The 24142-nt window shown below is 35.0% G+C and overlaps 1 protein-coding gene across 31 annotated transcripts in view; it reads right to left on the bottom strand.

Annotated features, from left to right (window-relative positions):
* The window catches only part of dlg2 (discs, large homolog 2 (Drosophila)), a 276018-nt gene that overhangs the window by 78735 nt on the left and 173141 nt on the right, over positions 1-24142 (bottom strand). For 22 of the 31 annotated variants that reach the window (XR_011189623.1, XM_069190023.1, XM_069190039.1 and 19 more), the window contains 6 exons: positions 13320-13370; positions 8822-8946; positions 6086-6255; positions 4046-4182; positions 3399-3543; positions 2715-2880 (listed from right to left, as the gene is read on the bottom strand). Coding sequence is in view for 30 of the 31 variants with exons in the window: in XM_069190023.1 (XP_069046124.1) it covers positions 2715-2880; positions 3399-3543; positions 4046-4182; positions 6086-6255; positions 8822-8946; positions 13320-13370 (794 nt within the window). In the remaining variant the exon portion in view is untranslated. The remainder of the gene's footprint in view (positions 1-2714; positions 2881-3398; positions 3544-4045; positions 4183-6085; positions 6256-8821; positions 8947-13319; positions 13371-24142) is intronic. The other 9 variants (XM_069190022.1, XM_069190027.1, XM_069190030.1 and 6 more) reach the window with 1 other exon arrangement.

Here is a 24142-nt window from a genome sequence, read left to right as displayed (position 1 = left end):
TTTTATTTAATAAATCTGTTGTGAACAAATCCTATATCGATAGAGCAGCAACGCAAGGTGATATAAGTATAAATCAACAGAAAGAACCAAAGTGAAAGAATAATAACATACGGTATATTCAATTTAATGATGAACGACACACAACTGTATTTGTCTATGAAACTCCATGACTCCTCTTCCATAAACAATCTATCCTCCGGCTAAGCTGAAATTAAAAATTGGATGACTAGTCATTTTCTTAGGTTAAATTCGGTCAAAAGAGAAACATAATTCCAATCTCATCCAATCTCATCCAATGTATTTTATTCCCTAACATCGACAATAATGTTCTTAGAAAAACACAATCAAGGACAGCTGATAAGAAATAGTATAGAAATCGTATAGAGTTATACTTGTGCAAGATTTAATCTGTAATCTTGTCAGTTCTTACAACAGTTATAAAAAGAAGGATTTAAGTTCCTATGTGCTGTAATAACACATTCACAGACTAATGTATTTTATGCAAAAATTACATTCTCATGAAAGTATTGATTTCTTTATTTTAACACAACCAAATACTACATAGTATGTGCAAAGTAAAAAAACATTGTCCTGACTGCTATTTACTGGATTACATTTCAACAGCAGAAAGTCTAGCTGTGTTACATAAAATATAGCCATATAATGGATTAGAAGATTAATTTTTGAGGTCAGACTATCCATAACACCTAGGCTAAATAAACCTCTTGGAAAAGACAATGACTGTCCATAATCCTTCCCTCATAAAGGGGTCATTTTCTGAACGTTGTGCTTGTGGTTAATTTACTAGCTTTATATTGATGTGTGCAGTGATTTTTTCTACAACAGCCACACTAAATGTAACTCTTTAATAAAAATCCATCATGAATTATCTTCAACAGTGAGAACTAAGCAGTATTTGCACTTTTAGTATTCATTTATTGCCAATATGTCAATTCTGGAATAATCTACCTTGCTACTGTACATCGTTGAAGCTAATGTCCTGGCTGCTTCTTTCAAGAATTGGCTGAATGATATTGTGAGATAAATTAGCTCCTAGTTACCAAAAAAGTTATATTTGCTTATTTGCCTCCTCTCATTTGTAACTTATGTTCTTATGCTATCAGCATACATTTGACATTATTTTTATTCTGATATTCTAAGCTTATACTGTATACAGTAGGCTTTATGAAGTATAACATTTTCAATCCACAGAAAATATGATCTGAAGTTGGCAGTGCCATCAATCAATGCCCAGACTAATAAACAGATATGTTGGAGATCAGGGAGAGACCAGTTTGGCAAGATGCCTAAGTCTGCTAAACTCCAACCTGCAGGCAAAGAATCCCTTTTACTTCTACGAATATGCAGTAAAACACTGAAGTGTGCTTTTTTGTATGCAGCACTTTCCTTTTAATAATGAATCGTTCATTGTCGGGACACAAGAAAATCTTGGGAAAGCTATTGCCCAGCAGGAGATTAGCAAAGACTGAAAGTGATGACATTTTCACATATTAAAATCATAATAATGTTCTTAATATTTTATTACCTTGGAGATACAACACTTTCAGATTTTTTTATTTTATTCAAACACATACTTTCCTCTGAATGGGCTTATGATTCATGTACTGTATCTGTAGGCAGCTTTAAATTGGATAATTATGGATTATATTGGATAATTGGATCCTTGTAATCATTTGATCCCTACAATCATTCCATGAACCCCAGCATGAAGCCTAACTTTCAACTAATGTGATGCATTTCTATGTCTGTTCTTCTCAACAATTTTGCTATTCTGATAGGACAATTGTTAGTTGAAGACCAACTCTTAAAAAGGAACAAGAAAAGGTCTATTCCATGTTGAAAAGAAAAGAAACACAACATTTCGGCTGTGGAGCCTTTTTCAGGTGTGACACACACAGTAGGACATTTTAGAAGTTAAATTTCCTCTATAATAACTGTATCCTTATATAAGAGTTTGTAACATAAAACACAATAATGTATAAAGTTATCTAGTCTAATGCAAAAGGCAACTGATAATGCATCTAGAGAGCAAATCGTAAAAGCCTAAATGTTTTTAAAATACATTGTACAAAATAAAGAAAACTTTTAAAAGGATTAAAGACTGCAGTGCTGAGAAAAACCTTCAGAGATACCTGCAACCTTCTGCAAACAGTGAAAAAACTGAAAAGAGAATTTCCACGAGAGTCAGCAGGCTTCTCAGCCAGCCTTTACGAAATTGACACTTTCATATAGAGAAAAAACACATTATTGCTTATCAGCAACACTCAGATATGAGTATGTAGCCAGAAAATGAAAAAAAAACAACATCTTATAACATCATCTGTTCCAAAAATCTAAAACTTTAGCAATGAAAAAAGTTTGGTTTGGGGTTGGTTTGTGTTATTTTTTCCTGCCTTTCTAATTTAATTCATACCCTGGCAGATATCAGAAAAAAAACCTACGTTGCATCTATTGCTAGTGTTCTAATAATCTTGTGCCTTTCATTGAGTTGGGGAATAAGATACTTAACACAGTGAGACACACAGAAAACATAACATTACAAACAAGGCAATTGTGGTGTTGAGACAAAACAAAAACATTTCCATCTTTGTTGGCAAGGAACGCTGGTATAACATTTTGACCTCCACACACACAATGGTACAAACAGGATATCTACCTGTGAGCATTCTTCTCAAAAAAAGTGAGGTAATTACCGTAAAAATGAAAAACCATCCAACCTGTTAATGTCCTCTTCCCCAAGCATGTGTTTTGGAAGGGGGGAGTACCTCCCTGGTGAAATAGGGGGAAGACTGGACTTGTACTCCAGAGTGCCGTTGTTGCCAGGGGAAGAGATATGGTTTTCCATTGGTGGAGAGAATGCTGCAACACAAAAGACAGCAAGAGCACTTACACAATATCAAAAATCAGATACAGTATCATCTGAAGCCAACGCATGATGAAGTTGGGTTAGTTAAGTTCATAATAGTAATAATAAAGCCCTTCATCTGACCCTCCTCCACTTTATCTCTATGCCTAAAATATATTGAGAAGATGGGTCTTTAAATGCTTGCCCAGAGAACAGGTTAAGACTCAAGACTGGAACATGTCATTAGTCAGACCGGATTTCAGATTCCCCATTAGGTAAGGTGGCTCAATATGTGCCGAGTGTCACCTTAACTGAGTGCATTTGAATGTACAGTGGATAAGGTGTCAGCCTCATGCTAAAACGACCCCCTGGGGATGGACTGGTTACTGTGATTATGCAGTGGTGTCAGTGAGAGATGGACTGCTTTCCTAGAGAATATTAACTGTTCTATAACTCTGATCCACTGAAATAAGAGAATGGACTACAAGGTCATCATCAGCATAATAAACACAAACAATAATGAAATACTCACAATGTGTGATGTCAGGTGGTCCATAAGGATCTGTTAAGTAAACACTTGTTGGCTTTCCCACCTTCAAATATACAACGTCTGATGTATTTTTCAGTATGGCTACAGCTTCCTCATGAGTTACTTCTTCCAAACTATAGTTGTTCACCTATAGGGAAAAGTGTGTTTTATACGTATAATAGCTATACGTATAATAGCAAAAACAAATCGAGTACCTACTGTACTGTATGTACAGCCATAGTCAGTTTATTTCATTATTACAGCTCAGTCTGTAATTATTTAAAGACTTAACTGGTTAAACTCCAGGCACAGTATCCAAACTAAATAAAAAGAGTACTGTACTGCTACAGAGAAGACAGAGCCTATAGGGTTAATGATTACTCATATTATTGTCTTTCTGAGTATTACGATTTTGAAAAGAAAGTTTCATTAAATTTGCTCTGACAAAAAGGCCCATTTGCTGCTGGATGAAAATGAGTCGATTCCTAATGGACTTTTCAATTCCTTTTATGCGCTGCTGCGCTGGTTTGTAATGTGTGCCAGACTTCCAAGCAGCTGCCATAAGCTAGATAATTACAAAAAATAAAACCTCCATTACACGGAGGCCTTTGTTGGTGGCTGAGATGGACATTTAGCTGGAAATCTCTCACCATAAGCAGCCTGTCACCAACTTGCAACCTCCCATCCTTCTGTGCAGCTCCACCATCAATGATTTTGGTCACATAAATGCTGTTGTCTCCGGGGATGTGCTGGTTTCCCACCCCACCTGCAATACTAAACCCCAGCCCTGGGGACAGGCAACATGACAGGAAGATGGAAAAGACAGAGTATCACATCAACCTGTTCACTCCCACGGCCAAGACATAAGAACATTAGAAAGGCGGTGAAGTCATAAGACTGTGAATTTGTTTCTTGCTTTCAACTTCGGCCATGAGCATTTAGAATGATTGTTTTCTCTTGTACAGAAGCAACAAGACCAGTGTTTATCTAGCTTTATCCAAACAGAGAGATGAATATACTGCAAAGACTATATCTCTGGCCACATTGCTCTATTTCTTTTGAAATTCCCGAACATCACTGATTTGTCACATTGCTCTACTGCACTTATAGTCATCTTTCTGTAGCTTGCTTTTCACCACTGCAGACACTTCTAAGAAAAAATAGAGTGACAGATAAAAGGACAGAATGTTTTTGTTTATTCTCTTCCAAGTGCACAGTAGTCAATATTGTATTGACTAGATCTGTCAATCATTTGGGGTTGTTAGTCATTCTCCAGAAAGGGAGATTACAAGTTCCTAAGCAAACTTTTGTGCGCTAAGGAAGTTCAGTAACATACTGTAATAAGAAGCTCAGTAAGCTGAGGAGAGCATAAGACAATAGTCAATATTACATATTACTTAACTAGGTATGCCTTTTTTCTTAGAAAAAACAATATTCTTGGGTTTTATTATAAGAACAATAAAACAGGTTACTGCAGGGTATTTCTGATTTTACAGACATAATTCCCCTTTAATACATTTCTTCTGTTGAATCTGATATCCATTAAAGTGCAGTCTGTTAAATTGAAGGCTTACTTCAATAGAGTACAATACTTACAGTATCTTTTTTTGGGGGTTTGGATAGTTTGGGGTTTTTCATGCATTTGAATTTGTACTATTCTGATTCAAGCATTATGTTAAAATTATACATCAAACTTATTTTATACAGAAATCAAGTTTATGCAGTGGCCCTGTCTAAGTAAACTTTAATAAAGCCATAATTGACAACCTGTTCATTTATCTCATGATGAATATTACTGTTTTGCAACTGAGTGACTCTATCTATATGAGTATAATTTGCAGCACTCAGCAAAGGTACTGAAATGCATACATTGCATCTCACCTACTGCAACACAATTTGAAAAACTACTATCTGGTCTACGTTTTTGAGTACTAAAGGCTACGAAAACATTATTAAGAAATCATTTGTTCCGTGTGCCATGAAAAATCTCATGTATGAGCCCATTCAGAGCACTGTATTGACATAACATACAGTATACAGTGTACTGTATATATTGTATATTTGTCACACTTTAATCTTTCACTTTTTGCACTCTATTGCATTGCACTGTATTGTTATTTATTTTGCATGCATTGTACACATCTAGTAAAATCCACTGGATGTTTTATGTACTCAGAATTGCATTGTGTTTATTGTTGTCCCAGCGAGGGCAAACATTTCCACTCTGTGTGGGCAATAAATTAGATTCTGACTCTGCTGGATAGCAAACAAGGTAGCACGGGAAATGAAGTTATTCTTCCTGTGATTGCCTCAGAATAAAACTTTAATTTCTAAACCAGATAAAACCTACATAATTTCCATTATACAATCCATTGCAAATGCCTTGAGAACACCTGGGAACTTTCATCCTGTAGTCTGTGATTAGTTTGCATATTTAGTGACCATCATCTCAAACTAATAGTGTATTTAAATAAAATAAAAGCTATAGTAAACTAAAGTAATGTTATTGGATTATGTTTACACACTCTATGACTTAATTGTTTTGCTTGTTTAAAAAATCGAATTTAAAACAGATTTTGTTCTTATTTCCAATGACATTTTTAAAAACTTTAGTCAAAAACAAAATTAAAGGTTGGATCTATATGATGATAACATATGTAGCACCCGTACCTCCACTTAAAATATCATACCTTTTGGTCCTTTGATGAGTTTAATTTCTATTACAGTCTCCAGCATTGGTCTTCGCCGGCGCACATAAAGCCGTACAATTGATCCTGCTACTTTAAGGGCCTCAACGGCTTTACTGTGCGAGACTTCAGAAACATCTACATCATTCACCCGCAGGATACAGTCGTTGACTCTGAAGGAGAAGGAGAATTTCACTGTTATAAAGGTCATTGCAAGCATTTCTGTCTCTGCCAACTGAGATGTAGCCTCCGGGATGGACCAAAAAAACAAACAAAATATGTCTTGATTACAAACTGCGGTAGACACATAATCCTATCAGATGGGCCCTTGTTCCCAATTACAATCTGTTACAGAGTATGAGTGGTATCAGACAGAGAACAGATGAAAGAAAGTGAGCAATGACAGTTCTTTTGTCCTGACACAAAAGCCAGGTAGAAGAAACTTTCTATTTGCAAATGTTTCTTTTTTCCCGTTATTGGTCTTCTATGCTGTTTCTGAAAAAATAAAACAAAAATTCTCATTTTCTTATTTGAAAAAATAATTACACTGCAAAGGTACAACGAAATACTGTACATTAAAACTTGAAATGCGTGTAAGAAATAAAGCATCATTGGGAGTTCATCAAGAAAACAAATGCATGACTCTGGGGATCATACACATAATAGCAGTAATCCTATCAATATTGTTTCACTGACAATATAAGAGAAAAAGGCAATCACATACAAATCTGGAATAGCTGAGAAGAGCAAGAAAGAAGCTACTGCACAGGATCAACACAAAGTTGTTCACAGAAATATTCAGGACCCTGGACAGCTCTTGGTAGCATACCTCTGAACTCGTAACATCCCCTGAATTCAGTCAATTGAACCAACATAAAACCTCACAATTGGATTCACACGCCTCTTGCACAAGTTTAAGGTGGTGAGACGGAGTGAGTGGGATTCAGTCTGATAAGTCCCTGCTTATCGCTAACAATTAGTGCATTCAGAGTTTTCTAATAACAATTAGACAAGAGATCTTGTCTTTCCACTCTTGTTTCTTCTATTCCCAAATAGTATCCTTAACTGACCAAACGTGAATGTGTGTGCTGAGTGTATGCCAGGTCTGACATTATGGTTTTCTAGCTTCCTCTCTTACAGCACATAAATGATGATCTACTGTAAGGTGTGAAGTTTTATATGATTCACAGAAGCCTATTCCTTCTCACACCCCATTAACAGCTGTTCATGGGGTCATACTACTGATGTTGTCTGATTACATGGTATGGTTCTGTTCTCAGTAACACTTAGAATGAAAGGACCTGACTGAGCAGCAATTGCAAATTCAATCCTGAATGTACTGTATTGATGGTGCTTGTCTGTTTTCGAACTTCATTAGTCTTGCGTATTGCCTTGGAAAACAAACCATTAATTTCAGTGTCTGTGTGATTTATTTAAAGCCCATCCTGTTCAATCTTCTTGAAAGTCAAACAAGGTTAGGGCAAAAAATGTATACAGCATAATTAGCAACCAAAATGATATTCACTCTGCAGTAAGCACAAATTTAGCCCAGCTAATATTTTATTGGCTACCTTTCAAAGCATGCATGACTGTTTCTAACAGACCCTGTCTCAGCATTCATCAGAGAAATTAAGGTTACTTCAAGGAAATAGAGTTGGTTTAGGATCCCTGCTCTTCTAAGATTAGTTCCACACTATTTATTAGACAGAAGACTGGACCTTTCTTGTTAGTGTCTCAAGACCCTACTATTTTAATTTTAGTTCCTTACTCCAATGATTACATTTCATCAATGTGTATCAATATACTAATAATATTTACAATAGAAGTATTTATGTATTGCTTTGTCCAAGTCAACAAAATGAATAAATCAAATGTAAAAGAAACACTAATTTAGTTCTCTTTATTATACTTGTAAATAACCAGTATGTAAAGGCATACAATTTCTCCTTCTTACTTATTTCCATAATTGTAAAACAACCTTACTAGAGTAAACCAATCAAATTTAGAGGAGTTGTATAGACTATTTTAATGCTGTTCTGGTAGGAAGTTAAGATGAATAATAACTGCTCATACCTGCCACTGGAAATGGTGGCAAATAACTACACTTACAGCTCATCCATTTCACTGTGATATAAAAAGCACTGAGCAGTTCAATCGTGAGTCACAGAAAAAGCTTTCTTCAGTGCTTCTGTTATCTTAATTGGAAAAGGTATGGCAGTGACAGTTGTTCTTTCTTTATTAAACTTGTTTCATCAAATCAAGCAAGAAAAAGGACAGTGCTGTGTCTTATAAAATCAGATTATACAGCCCTCTGTAATGTATTCTAATATCAATACATTCTTTAAGAAATTGATATGCAAAATAAACATGAGAAAGAAACCACACACTGTCATGCAGTCATTTTAATGACTGTAATATGTGTGTCTATTGCTTACCATTGAAAAGAATTTCTGGATTTGTTGTGGCCTTATCATAATTAACAATCTATCCAAATTGTTAAAGCCAGCAAGTTTCAGAAAGGTTCAAGAAAGCACAATACAATCATGTTAATAGAAACAGACTATAATATGAAACATTACTATTCATTTTCCCAATAATGCAGCAAAATAGCAAACTGAATTTCATATCTTTTGTATCTTCATATTTAGAATAGGCTCAGAAATTAATTTTAAAATGGCATTTTTACACTACCATTGACATTTTCCAATGAATTGATTGCTCTGTTTGTAGTCTACCTACCTGAGTCGTCCATCCTCTGCTGCAGCCCCGCCTGGAATAATTTTGGTAATAAAAATACCGGGGTCATCCCCAATGTGAGGGTTGTCTGTCCCTCCTGCGATGCTAAATCCCAACCCTGAGTTACCCTGCAAAAGTAAATTAAAAATGTATTTTAGATCTTCCAATGTGTATTCTATTTGATATATGTATGTAAAGGAACTATCATCTTGTTTTGCCTGAAAGACTGATTTTGTATTTTACAGCATGGAATAAAGCAGATGGGATCCTCGTTCAAATAGTCCAAGTGCTTTCATTGTGCTACTGTACATATTTGCAATTCAGCACTTGGCACAGTTATTTATACTTGTTTGTTTTTCAAATAAATGATGACTTATTGAATAGAGTCACCACCATTCAAGAGCAAACACTCAGCCAGATGACTAATAACCATTTGGGAATGAGCAGAACTACAGAGCTCAACCAGTTACTTTCTGTCTTATGTGTGTACTGTACCTAAATCATCATAGAGTGGAAAATCATACCTTTGTGGACTGTATAAGCATGACAGTTTGCCATGGAGTTATATTATGTAACCATTCAATTTATTTAACCTTGAAAAGCTCACCTTTAATACCCAATTCTACAGTAATACTACATAAAAATCATAAAATTAGCTATGCACTTCTGAGACTGATGTGGTATCTAGTAGAATACATACTGTACAGCAGAATTGACTTTATAATTTTTCGGCTAGAAAAATAATTAACTTTTTTAAGGCTAATTTACAGAAAATTACTGCAGTGTTGTGGGTGCCTACAAATTAAATTACATTTGTGCATATAGCAAATCTTTGTAAGGCTGCTACACCATTTTTGACTGTATGTTTTGTACTCCTTTCAACATATTTTTAGCTCTTTGTTCTTGGTGTCTATTTTTAATTCAACAAACCTTTGAAATTGCCATACACATATACTGTACTGTTTCTCAGCTAAAACACTAAACCTGCTAATTACAAAACAAGATGAGTGACATTTCACTCATCATCACAGCTTCTCAATGTTTTGCCACATCAGCCCCTCAAACAGAGTTTACAGGTGATAATAATCACTTATCCCAGGGCCCTATAAAATCAGTCTTGCATTGCCATACTTTAGACTGAAGTGGATATTTAAGGTTGTGGGTTTGTTTCTTCCAGTAGTTACAATATGAACAGAAAGCAGCTGTATGCAGTGTACATCAAACACATGTACAGTGTTCAAAATCGTTAAGATTAATAAAAATAAAACACTGTAAAGAGGACAACTCTTTTTACTAAATTGGAATCTGGCAAAGAATCAATGAGTTCTAATTACTTTTTAAATTAAGGTATGCATTTGGAAATTATACACAGAAAATAAATACCCTAAACTTATTTTACAAAATGAATGCCAGGTTTTGATTTAAAAAATTGAGCTGGTAGACTAAGAGCTCAAAGTAATATCTCCTCTTGATTAAAATGAACTGATGATCATTTTTGTGTACGTATTTGTTTTTCCTAAATTATGATTGGTATTCAGTTCCCCTGGTTAACAGATGGCTAGAAGAGAAGAGCAGGCTAATGGTGTCAGTAGTGAAATGTGAGGAATATAGAAATTGTTCACTTTCAGCATCTGACAGTATTCCCTGCACATTTCAAGCATGTCACCCAAGCATTGCAGTAGAGGTCACCTTGCAGAAGCTTAGCGACAATGACTGAATATCAAATAATGGCTTTCTTTACTCCTCCAATTCAGTTTTTATTGCTGTCTTCAGCCAACAGTATCCAAGAGTATGCTAAAATGGCACGGAAACGTACCTTTTCCTTTATTTTAAACACAATGTTTCTCAGTCCATCTCTTAAAATGTCACATGTTGTTCCATAATCCTCTTATCTATCTAGGTTATATGACACTACAGCGGTATTTCTCATGCAAATCCAGTATTTAGATTTACCGGTAGCTCCAATATGTTATGACTGAAACAATCTGTAAAATCATGGTGCAAGGCTTATTCCCTGTAAACTTTTTTTTTTAACAGGGTTTATACTGCTTATGATTAGAGATGTAGTCCTTGCAAATACAACAATATCAATTAGCACAATGAAAGGATGATAAGCAGTTCTTTCCATCACATTTTGATTCTTTACCTGGTAAACGCAACTAATCAATGCTATAAAAAGTAATTTAAAAAATCTGCATCCTCTTGTCAATAGCTTGCTTAGATGGGCAATAAGACTGTCCTTCTTTTTCCTTACTTGACAGGATATTTATGACTGTTCCACTTGTGTGTATCAGAGTGTGGTGGAATCATTTTCAACTCTGCAGTCTCATTGCAGAAAACCTTAGAGATATTAATGATGTTTACTGATCCATGACATAATATCAGCCCACTGCTTAAACACTGTCTACTGTACATAGGGGCAAGCAGAAAAAAGGATGGTATAGATATAGATGGTTCTGCCTCATCTGAGAGAGAAAGAAGAATATTGTAAGGAGTGCTTTAATTCAAAAATAAATCTTTCACAGGTTTGATTTTAGTTATTTCAGAGAAAGTTTTCTTTTGTTTCTTTCTACAGTGGTGTCATGTATTACTGCTGGGGTTTCTGGAAGAATAAAGCTTAAAAGAATGTTTTTATTACCATCATGAAACATTTACAGACAGTGTCATCATCACATCTGTTACAACCAACATTCACCGAACAAGCTAGATGGACCACATGGCCTCTCATTTACAAGCTTTATGTTCACATATACTGTAGATCACTGTATAATAAAGAATGATGTTCTGGGCACAACAGGCCAATAAACTCCACTAGGAAGACAGCTGTGATCTGTAATGGTTTTCCCTGAAGATGACTCTGATAATGTATAGTATATAAGAGAATGCAACACAAATGACTGCGTAACATATACTGATGCAAAAGAAATGCAGTACTCAGGTCTAGCAGATACAATAAAAATTCTCAACACTGAAAATAGGGATGAACATACAGATCAAAGATGCATGATATGTTTTCAGTTTGACACTGTCAAAATGAAAACATAATGAAGTTAGTAATGTGTATGACCTCCCTGGCACTAATAGTATCTTGGCATCACACTGAGATGTTGACCTGATTAGACCATGGGCAGAAAGTTTGTAGGACTTTGTGTCACTTTTGCTAGAGAGCAGAAATTGTATAGTTATGGTTACCTTTTGTTGATGACATTGACCATTGGGTCCAACATATGCTCTATTGGATTTAGGTCAAGCCATATCCAGACTTTGACATTGTCTGCACTCATGCCTTTGTAATCTGAGCACTATGGCCTTGCAAGGTTCTACTGGAAAACTAACACTGTCAGATTGCCAGAAAGGAAAACCTATTGGCTCAAGACCATATCAATGTATTAATGCACAGTTATACTGCCCTAAATCATGCCAATCCTCCACAAATCATCACACTTCCACCAACCTATTGTTTGGCTTGGAGAGTGCAAGAGTCAATATCATGATCATCATTATATCTCTGCACAGAATATTTTTTGTCAAATCTTTTAAGGGGAAAACAACATTCACAGATGAATCAAATATTAAAACACTTGTTTTTCACTCTCTTCCTCCACCTAAAAGGTTCTCTGGCCCACAGAAGACGGCGATTTTTTACATCACGTTACACCTGATCTGCCACTGAACCTGCAGAGTATTATTGTGCAGAGAGCCAGCTACAGTCATTCTGCTGATGTACAGGTTATTTCTTCCCGGAATTGTCAGTCCTGCAGCCCCATTCTGAACATGATTACACAGATGGATCAAACTGATGTGACAGTCCTGGGCCATTGTGTTGGCTTCCTGCCGTATAGGACATGGCTTGTCCATCAATGAGCCAGCTTTGTTGTTTTTTTCTCTGAACTATTCTGCTGTTTGTTGAAGTGGAACATCTCCCTCTTTGCGCAATGTCTCACAAGAGGCAGCCTTCAGTCATGCTGATACTGAGGTTGGGAGTAGTCTTATCTTTTACTGTTCTTGTGTTAATTAAATAATGTCTTATTGAATGACTTTTCTTACAATAGTTTAATGAGCTTGTTGTATAAATTCTACCTCAACACAAGGACAAAATTTTAAGCACTTGGTTTTTGTATTTGATTACATAACGTAAGTATTTTGTTATTCCAAGGAACAGCACTACTCAAAGTTCTGTGACTATCTAGTCTCTATTAAAATGTTAATACATTTGTATGGTAAAAATTGAGTCTCAAAAGAACACTCTAAGGATCAGTCAGAAATAACAAAAAAGTCTCATTTCAATGTAATTAATCCTACTTGCACAGTAATGCATACAAATGAACCTCAGAAAAGATCATTCCACATCTTTTATGTAATTAAATTATACAGTAGGTGCGAAACAAATACTTTTCAGTGACTACATCTTAATATAAAAAATAATTATCATCAGATTTTTACTATCTACTATTTTTATTTATTATAATTATCGGCAATCATATTTAAAGATAACACTTACCCTTTCCAGTGTAATTTCTTCAAATTCATATTCAATTTCTGTTCCATTTACCTAAAGACAAAAATTGATTGATTGAAACTGCACTTCTGCTCCTTTGGATCAGTTTCACAATTAAAAAAGGTCTATAGCTCAATCATTTTGTACATGGAAAGAATACCTTAATTAATCCATAAGAAAACAGTTTCCCCCCAGGAAATATTCATACCCTTAATAAAAAACTTGACCCAGCGTTCACTTTAATAGGTCATGAATGTTTGTTTTCTTTCTGTAACACAATACGGTTTCTCCACCCAAATACACTTGCATTAGTCACACAGTTTTTGTTTTAAAGCGTTCTTTCTTTTTTAGGCTGTAGCAAGCCCACCTACAGTAGCTAAATGTCAAACATATTTTAGGACAAATATGACAAAGGCCAATCTCTGCTTGCAGTGTTGCACACAATACAACCTTAAATGAGGTTAGAAGAACAGCATTGACCTATAAATGCTTTTACAATTTACAGGAAAAAAAAACTATAGATTTGTTCATGTAGTAGGAAGTAGCTTAGTTGGGAAAAATCACAGTCATTTTTTCTATTTCTAACTAGATTAATTAAATGCAAATTGCATTGCACAGAGTATCTGGAGAAAACTGTACAATGATATCATCACACCATTTCATTAGGGATTACTTAACTACCACATTACAAAAAGTTTCACCTTGTTGACACAAACAATGGTATTCTGCAGTAATGCTTAAGTGATTGACATTACTGATGCAAAGCCCTGCAAAACATACTTAAAAACATAACAAACACATTTCAAAACAAGAAGAACTTTTCACCCACATCACAATACTCCATTTCTCCCCCAGATCAGAGGCTATATATCACCAACTCTGAGTTTCACATTAAAGCTAGGAACCTAGAAGTGAAACCCTAAATTGGATGTGGAACAAGTACATTCCAATGAAAAGCAAATGTGTATTTAATAAAGAACATCTATAAAAGTAAAATATATGGTAAACAACTGGATGAACTGTACTATGTAACTGTAAATTTCTTTCTCTTACTCAGCTATGAATTTGAAGTCAAGCGGTAATGTAATATTGATCAGACAAGCAAACTGATAAAATGTGGCTTATTGATTAATTTATATATATATCAGAAAAAAATAATCTTACATGATTATTGAAGAAAGTGTTGGCTTATATATCCATAATAAGAAGATAAAAATTAAATCATGACAGTAGAACAGGTGATGAATAAAGATAGGAGAGGACTTTGTCTAAAAAAACCTAATCAAATCTAGCTTTAATGAACCTTTTAATAAGAGTCACTCAAGTCTATCATTAAAACACTCCTTGTACAACATTTACATAATGATGTATCAAACCCAATAACCATATAGAGTTTTAATTAAAAACTGACAACCTAAGATGGACCTGGGCTTATACAGGACAAACATGCTGACAAAATGTATTCAGAACCTGTCTCAGCCAAGATGAGCTGGTTTCAAGGACGATAAAATGTTATTTCAAAAATGCTTTACCACTAATGCCGGATAGAAATGCTGCCTTCAATAATGATGGCTATAATTTTCTTTTCAACAGTAGCTTGCTAATGAACTCAAAGGTGAAAAGATTTGCCATTTTTTCCACCACAGCATAGTACATAGATATTCAAAGAAGGCAGCCATATGTGAATGAATATTTATGTCTGGAGTATACATACATGTACGTTCACATTAGAACTGCAAAAAAGGGTCATAGCGAATAAAACAATAACCACCACCAATGCTGACAAAACAACAATGTAATTTTTTCAAGCAACTGCCTTTGATTTCGATGTGTTTATATACAGTAGCTCAGTGTTAGCTCATGGCAAAATAAAGTAACTGCTGCATTTATCACTATTATGAAGTTTGTGGTTATACAGTATATACAATTTAAAGAAATCATACAATTCTTGTCTCATCCCTATGCCATTGTCAACACTTTAGTATGTTTGATTTCTACACTGTTCGAACAGTAAACACAGTGAATAAAGTATATGATTTCCCTTTTTGACAGAAAAAGCCCTTGACCTTAAAATTCTTTAACGATTTGAGGTTGTTTTCTTCTTGTGATTATCAACCTATGGCATGCTGAAAAAAAATTAGCTTTCATGGGCAATTTAAACCCAGTGAGCACGCTAATTTACAGCTGGGTCCCCTGCTGCTGACAAAATAAACAGAGACAAGCCTTAAAGCCTTCTGTAATCTGTTCATTAAGTCACTGTCAGCCCATTGCAGCTATGGACTTCAGATCTCATTTTCAACTTTTTTTTCTTTAAGAAGTTCCATCGTTTGCCCCTACCTGGGGTTGAACCCTGGACCTTCCAGCCTTGTCATCTGAGCTACCACGGCTTCCGAAGTTAAAGGAGGATTTTAGTATACTAAATTAGAATAGTATTTGGTCTTGTATACGCATTGAAATGTATGCTCTTGTACAATGATTGATTTTAAATAATTTCTGATTTCGAAGTTCCATAGAGTTGATTTCGTAGCAGTCCTCCAACTACCAGAACAGCTGGTTTGGCAAGACTTCATAACAATGTTAATTTGTTAACAGAATAAGCCATGCCTTTTATAAAATTTTGAGTCAATACCCTTAACAGAGGGAAATATAGCAGAAATAAAGCTTATAGACCCTATTCTTTCTGGAATAAAGGACAATAAAACTAATACTTTAAACTTGTCATATAAAGACATATACATTACAAAGTACACAGTACATAACTAGTATTTGCAGTATATATATTTTAGGCCTGTCCCAAGCATCCTGACTTTTTTTTTTTCAAAACTGGCAATGGTTCTGGAAAGCAATGTGAGGGGAACAAAGGAGAAAGAGCTGTTTTCAGATTAAGGATAAACGATCACCTTAGAGGCATATATTTCACAACTTTATGTCCATACATTATCTTGTGATTCAGATCTGGCAATATTACCTAAATATATTTTTTTATCTTCCTACTTATTTCCTGCAGTTGATGTCTTAGACATTAGCTTGAATTTCCACTCATAGCATTCACTTGACATTCTTCCTTCTGGGTCACCAACCTCAGAGCCCTCACTACCTGCTTTTCAGGGGAAGAATAACAATATCGGCAATACATATCTCGAGTAAGTGAAAATGATTCAATGAAATGGCACGTGGGACGCTGTTTAAGGCGAGTTTGAAATAATCACAATTTCAAACGAAATATTTCAGTATGGAAATGAGCCACACACTCAATACTAAGACAACCAAGGGATTTCAACATAAGTAAAACAGCTAGCATTCTACAAATTTCAGAGGATTGATGTTGGAAAGCATCTTGCTAATAATGGAGGTGTTCACATCATTTTGAAAACCTTATATGTCATCATTAAAAGCTGACAATAACAGCAAAAAGAAAGACATAAAGATCAGAAATAATACTTGCTCCACTAAAAGCCTTAGACACCAGAAGCTCAAATAGTAACACGAAATTAAAGTCACATAAGGGTTTATGTTGCTGTTGTTCATTAGGCAGTATGTATTAGTTGAGGACAGTGTCAGAAATATTTTCCGGTCAAGAAAAATGTGCCCTTTACATCTTGCTCCCCTGAAGATGTGACCTAATTATCTAAAGCATGGTAGCATCTGCATAGTCAGATTGAATGTGCATTTTAAGTCTGAACAAGGGATGTTTTTTGTTCTTAAGGTGGCTTCCAATTTGTTAGATTTGTATAACCTTGAATACAGTACCCCAAGGTAAAAAGAAAAACAAAGCATCAATTTACTGTATATTTCCCTTAGCAAAACATTTGTGATTTTTTTTAGTTTAACATGGCTGTCTGGTTGTTTTGGTCAGTGCTGTGTAAAACAATCTTTACATTCCTACATGTAAGTTTGCATCCAAAACTACTTTATAATGTGCAATATTTATTAAGTAGCATCATAAATGGAGCAGGAGCAGTTTTTAATAAGTGTCTTTCAGATGAAAACTCTTTAATCAATAGACCCATTCTCAAGACCTTTCTCAAATCTAGTACTGTAAATGATGGCACATTAATGAGTAATAAGCTCACAATACTACATGATATTGTTAAATACACAGATATTAAATATTTTTTAAACAGTTGAATCTCAACTGTAAACTAATAACATTTTATCTTTAATAAAGGTATGAGTATTTTCATGAGAACTTATACCATTAAAATAAGTTTTCGAGTCCCCACCTGTATTAAAACCACAATTACCATAGTTCATCCATATTCAACTCTAAGTTGCAAAGGTTGTTTATACAGAAATAGATTACACCTGAATGAAATGGACACCCTTCAGCAAGAGGAAAGGATCTCCCAGAAATCTGGAAACATTCTAACTGAAAATGTCAAATGACCAGGTAACGAAATGCTTTTACTAAAAACAGGAGCATTAAAAATAGCAAGAGACAGATAGAGACACTGCGTTTACATGCTCATCTGATGTACAGTAAATCACAGAAATATGGATAACATATGTTATAGTGAAGCATACGATATTAGTGGATATACAGCCCTCTTCAGAGAAAGGATAATTGGGAAATGTGCAGGTGTACAGGAACACAGCACATCAAAATGACCATTAACTGTAGACACACGAACCTATTCTACTGTAGATGTATCTGTAGATGTCTGAAAAGCTAAATATGTTGGACTCAAACTATTCAAAGTGTAGTGACAGAAATGTGCTTCAGATCATCAGATTTACTGTAGATGTCAATTATATTTCAACCTTATATAAAGAAATCAGTAAATGTGTAAAGTAAGAAGTAGTCATCCTGGGAGATTTCAATTTTCCTTACATAGATTGGGAAACACCAATATGAATAATACCAGAAAAAATAAATGGAACCTGTTATCATTCTAGACCCCAAGAGCCAATTTTCTCCCTTTAAATATTTTTTTATATCTCTGCAGCAGAACTTAGAAGAAGCCTGGTTCAGGTCTTAAATAAAAGCTAACCCCCTTGGCTTTGAGTGTGAATAAAACACATTTCTTATATCTCTTGATGTGTCCACTCAGCAGACAAGCATATGAAAAACAAAAAAACAGCAGGCAAAATTTTGTTTAGTCTTCAGAGGTCGAATTTGTTCATTTTAAGGCCTCTCAGCAGGCTCAAAATGCTTGTAGGCCTTGTCCTACTGTAGGTGTCTACTAGCTTGGATAAAAATTGGGGACAAATTGATCAATTAAAAAAAAATCTACAGCACATCTTTTTTGTGAAGACTGGACCTGGAATATAATTTCACTGTAACTTGAAAGCCTAAAGATGATGATAACAATCATAATCATCATTGTGATTCTTTTTTGATCACCATAACAAAAAAGGATATCAGCACCATCTCATTGTTTAGGGTTAATTCTGAAAGGATTTACATGATAATTATCCCCATCAAACAGCATCACAAACTGTGATTGTTTGGCCTAGTTCTCAACTCTGTCAATTTGAAGTGTGGAATCTATGTTTTAGTAAAAGATATGTAAATATGCCCGTACAAAACAAATTGAAAGGGTAGGACCATTCTAATTTCAAATGTGTAGTTACAAATTTGCTCAAATTCAAAACGTTTTATGATTGTTTCATCACAATTCTACTGTATATGTCACAGTGAATGATAATGCACTGTATATCATGAAAGGATAATATACAGAATACGGACAATGGATAACTGTTGTCAGACAATGAAAATTTATATTGTTGTTTCTACATATCCACTGATCACTGCTATTGTACTTACTGTAGGAGTTGTTATAACTGATTTAATATGAAAAATAACTTTGCATGATATAGTTTTTTATAGGTACACTGAGAAAATGCAGTCACATAATAAAACTGTTCCGATATTTAAGAAGATCAATTAAAAAATAATCTAGCTGCATCACAATTAACATGTTATTGTGTATTAAGGAAAAATAATTTTATAAATGTACTGTAATAGTATGATGAACACAGTGCTGATTCAACAGCCTCTTTATTAACAGAGTGCAAGATGCATCTATTGACTTGAAAAGCTAATCATTACTTAATTCTACTTATGCAGGATGGCTGATAATTTTGCAAACACTCAATGCATTCTGAACAGTCAACAGGGCTTTGCCAGGGCACAAAGACAAACCAATATGCTTTAAAACACAAATCAATCAGGAATACAAATTACATTGACTATAGTATAGAGAGGTGTAATTGAGATTGTAAAGGAAAAAAAAATCATGGAAATGGGAAAATCTGTATATTTTATAAAAATCAGGAAATTGGAACACCTTACCAAAAACTCAAACACTGTTTAAACACTGCTTTAATAACTGATCATCAGTTTAGGAACACCCGAAGAAGGCTCCACAGCCAAAACATTGTGTTTCTTTTCTTCTCTTTTCAGCCTGGAATATATATTTACCTGTTCCATTGCTGCCTATGCATGCTGGTGCAGCTACCTACTGTACTTGAACTACTAGAATCATCAGCTTAGTTTTGTTCTACCATAGCTAAGCAGTTGTTTGCTGTAAAGTATTTTATTTTAGTAAGAATAATTCTAAATAAGGGTGTGCAAAATAAAAGGTCAAACTTCAAGCTATGTACTTTACCTAATGAAAAAAAAAGATCAGACCTAAGAAGAGGAAGTTTTAGAAAATGCACATTTTCTATTTATCTTGTTTTTATTAAAATTATTACATGCTGTTGCACGTTTCTCCATACCATTATATGGACATTAAAAAAAGAAACAGATTTATTTTACTTTCAATAATTTAGTGATTTGTTGCTTTATGTCTAGATGCCTAAACATTTTTTTAGTTTTTGGAGGGATACAGAAATGTCTGTCAATATAAAACACTTCCACTCAGGCCTACTGTACATTATTTAACTTGCAGCACTTCCTGACTGCATCAATTCAACACCACAATGGTTAGATTGATCCTATTAATCATCAATTAAATAGTGAAGGAGCTGGTTCCAGAAAAGCTGTGTTTGGAACATTATAATGGACTGGAGGTGCCTCAATTTTAGTTAATCCATTTTGGGGCCCATTTCCTGTGTTCTAAGCCAATGGTTATCAAGTGTCACTACCTTTGAATATTGGTCCAACTAAAGTCATTATCAATTTGAACTTCTTGCTTTTATAAAGTATTTTAACCTATTTCTGCACTCAGTTTATGGTTTCAATGATGTATAAAATAGCCTGTATAGATTTGCTGTGGAAAATAAATTTAGCAAACGTGCAATAACTCCATTCATTCTCTCCTTTAGCTTCCCTGGTACATTCTTCCTTTGTTTGGCAAAATAACTCTTAATAGGTGACCAATTTCTGACGATTAAAAACAGGTGGGAATGATACTATTTCAAACACTCCAAATATTTACATCACAGGACTAGAAATTGGTTAAGGCTGGACACTAATTAACCCCATCCTTAGAAATAGGAGAAAAAAGAAGAGACAGGGGTCCTCCAGGGTTAAGAACCACTGCTCTAAGCCACAATTTGAAAGCTATTAAATATTTACAGCCATACAGATTTCATGCAATACCATTTCCTAAACAAACTCAGGGGTAATTTAATTTTATTAAATCAATTCAAATGAGGAGAACAATGCTAAATTAAATCCACATCTAACTCTGTAGGCTGCAAACTAGATGTGGAACTATTCATTTTCATTTTTTGACTGATATCATACAGTACATTTCACACAGTTCTAACACAACTAAGATACGAGGAAGGATAATTAATTTTATCAATTAAACCTTATTTAAGCATTTTTCCCCTCTGAGGTAACAAGGATGCTTGAAAATATTTACAGCATTTAGTCTGAGTATTGGTAAATATTTATGTCTGCTCTAGTGTGCAATAGCAGTAGAATAGTAGAAAACCATATACTGTACACTGTCATTTTAAATATTACTGCAAGCCCTGTGAGTCACATTATTTAGTAACACTTGCCCATTTTAGATAATCACCATTAACAGGTGTATCCAGATATTTTGTCATTATACTCTTAGTGGGACCAAAGCTTGATCCAGTGCTCTTTTAAAAAATCATTTATCACATTGCAGAAGCCCCAGGTGTTTGGCTTAAAGTTACCTCTTTGCTTCCAGGTGTAATTAATTAGCATGCACGCCTTGGGCAATGCAGAATAAATATCCACATACTGTTCAACTGAGGAACTGCAATTGATGAACAACAGACAAGCATCTGTTCACGTCTTCCATGTAGCCACTTCATTTTATCCATAGTGATAGATCCTGGTTTTGGTGGGCAGGAATAATTTTTTACAGAGATTCCTATGGTGAAGTTGAACAAACACAGGCGGCTGTTTGTAACAAAACTGCTGTTTTAACAAAGAGGTGATTTTTATTCATAGAATATGACTGAATATGAAATACCATACATACACAATGGGCATTTAAATGAAAAGAAACATTTAAGTACTTGACTATTCAAAGTTAGGACAAAGTGCTATATTTTGAAAGAATCGCCATTGACGAGTGCATTTCAAACCACAATGAAAGTAAAATGTACACTGTAATGTGTTAAACCTCCAATTTGCATCACAAAATAGATGAAAATTCCAGGTATGCATGGCACCATATTCTGTGATTCAAAACAAGGCAACCAAGCTTCAAGTGAGGTGAAGTGACCCTATTACATTGTAAACAAACAGGTTTGTGAATGCATCTCTTTAATACAGTAGAAATATTGCCTTTGACTTTGAGACAGTTTTGCTGACTAATACAACTGACTTGTTAACTCTGCATGTAGATCACGTTGGAACATTCCTGTGGTGAAATGTCTGCTGTACAACCTTTACCTGTTCACTCAAACATGGCATTACATCATCACATTGACTAGTGAACAGGAAGGGCCACTTCATGTAGCAATTTGCTCAAATTCTCGCCCGTGGCTACATGTTCACCATAGAGTACTTTCACAAAGTTCACGATTTTGTGCTTAATTTGGTATTTGTAAAATTGTGCAATACCGCCAATTAATTTATATTGTTACAAAATGCATTGTAACGAATTGCATTTCCCTTCAAGACTCCTGTCTAGGTTGCCTAAGTTGTTCTTATCTTGTCTTACTTGATTTAATCTGATATAATCTAGTTAAATAAAGGTTATTGATGATATCCTTGTCTTCATCACACATACATCTAAAGTTCATGAGCTATTTGCTAATTTTAATTTGATTCTTATGTACATTATTTTTTATAGAGAGATTCTTGTTGCCATTCATCAGCACTGCTTGCAGAATGCATTGTATTGTGTTTGAAGAGTTTTATTTTTCCTTTTCTAATTGATGAATGGCAATTAGAGTAACCAAACTCTTAAAGGGTTTCCTATTGACTTATAGCTGACCAGGTTATGTTAATTTTGACTCTCTCTCACTTTCCAGTCTTAGCAGAGATTTGTTTAGTGCAAACTCTTGTCTTTACATTTCATTGGAGCTGGGAGCTAATATTCTTTTCAAAATCATTCTCTCTATTCAAGTAACTCCCTGCGCTTTTTATGCTGCCCTTGCCATCATACCCAATTAATCAAAACTAGGACCAGAGCTAAGATAAGAAAGAATGTGTCTCTTGTAAGCCATGACTATTTTCTGTGATTCGATTGTTCACATTACAGAACAGGGACAAATGTTAAGCTTCCCTCTTATTAAAGATTTACCTCCAACCCTTATCAGTTACCAGATCTGTATGATTAGAGATTTTGGGTCAATATTATCATGTTCTCTTCCCAGGTTGCAGAAATTGTGGGTAGAAAGTTGGTTTTCAATTTCCCGCCCCTCCCTTGGGAAAGTATTTGTACTTTCTGTCCTGTCTTTTTAGTAGCCAGCGATTCCTTGAACGGACATGATCTACTTTTCTTGTGAGCAACATTTATCATATTCTATCTCCTTAATTCAGCAGATGTTATCATTAGAGATTTGGGTTATCCCCAGAGGGAAATCAGCCCACTCCTTTCCCTCATTTTATTTTGCATTCAATGTTAAGAATTGATTATGCCACAGTATTAAGGATTCAGATATGAGTGGCCTAGAGTAAAGGTGTCACGTCCTCTGCAGCCAGAGGGCGCTCCTTCTCTGTCCTGTCCCTAGTTTCCTGTGCTTTGCTGTCCTTCCGGTGTCTCTCTCTCTCTGGAGCTATATATTTTTCAGGTCACTCATTCACCTTCGCTCTGCATTGACGTTCAGATGTCCTGAGACCCGCCTAGCATCCAGGTCCCCCCACGTCCGTTGCCTGAGGGCATTGGTTTCTAATCGACTCCTGAACTACTGAGCCCAGGCTAATACTCTGTTCCGCCGCTACGCTTATGGGTCTTTTTCCACTCTCCTGCCTCTCCACAGTTCGTCCCTTCCGACATCCATGACAAAAGGAGTCCAACATCCACGGAAAAAAAAACCAGAAATGACTAAAAGAACATAACAAGCTATAATCCTATGTTCTGCTTACATGCAGACCCTAGACCATCAATCTTTGTTATAACACTTTGCAGAGGTACCAATTTAGCACAGCAGTCCCATGGTGTGAGCGTTCTCTTATTTTGAGTTATGATCCTTTTAGAATATGGTCTAACGCACTGAGGCACATAACAAGTGTTCACTGAATTCACTGAGAGGACATACTATAAATGTACTCCCTTCAGTATGACTTCACATTTACATGCTAATTCTCCACTGTGTAAGTATCATACTGCACATGCCAATCTTCTTAGGTTTTGTCTTGAAAAAGTCTATACAGTATAGTATTCTATTCTATCCCATTCTTTCTGCTATTTCATTAAAATAATTTAAAATTATAATAAATTCTG

The sequence above is a fragment of the Lepisosteus oculatus genome, chromosome 5, assembly GCF_040954835.1.
Source record: "Lepisosteus oculatus isolate fLepOcu1 chromosome 5, fLepOcu1.hap2, whole genome shotgun sequence".
Lineage (NCBI taxonomy): Eukaryota > Metazoa > Chordata > Actinopteri > Semionotiformes > Lepisosteidae > Lepisosteus > Lepisosteus oculatus.
The sequence above is the reverse complement of the archived record's forward strand: the minus strand, read 5'-3'. Positions and strand labels throughout refer to the sequence as shown.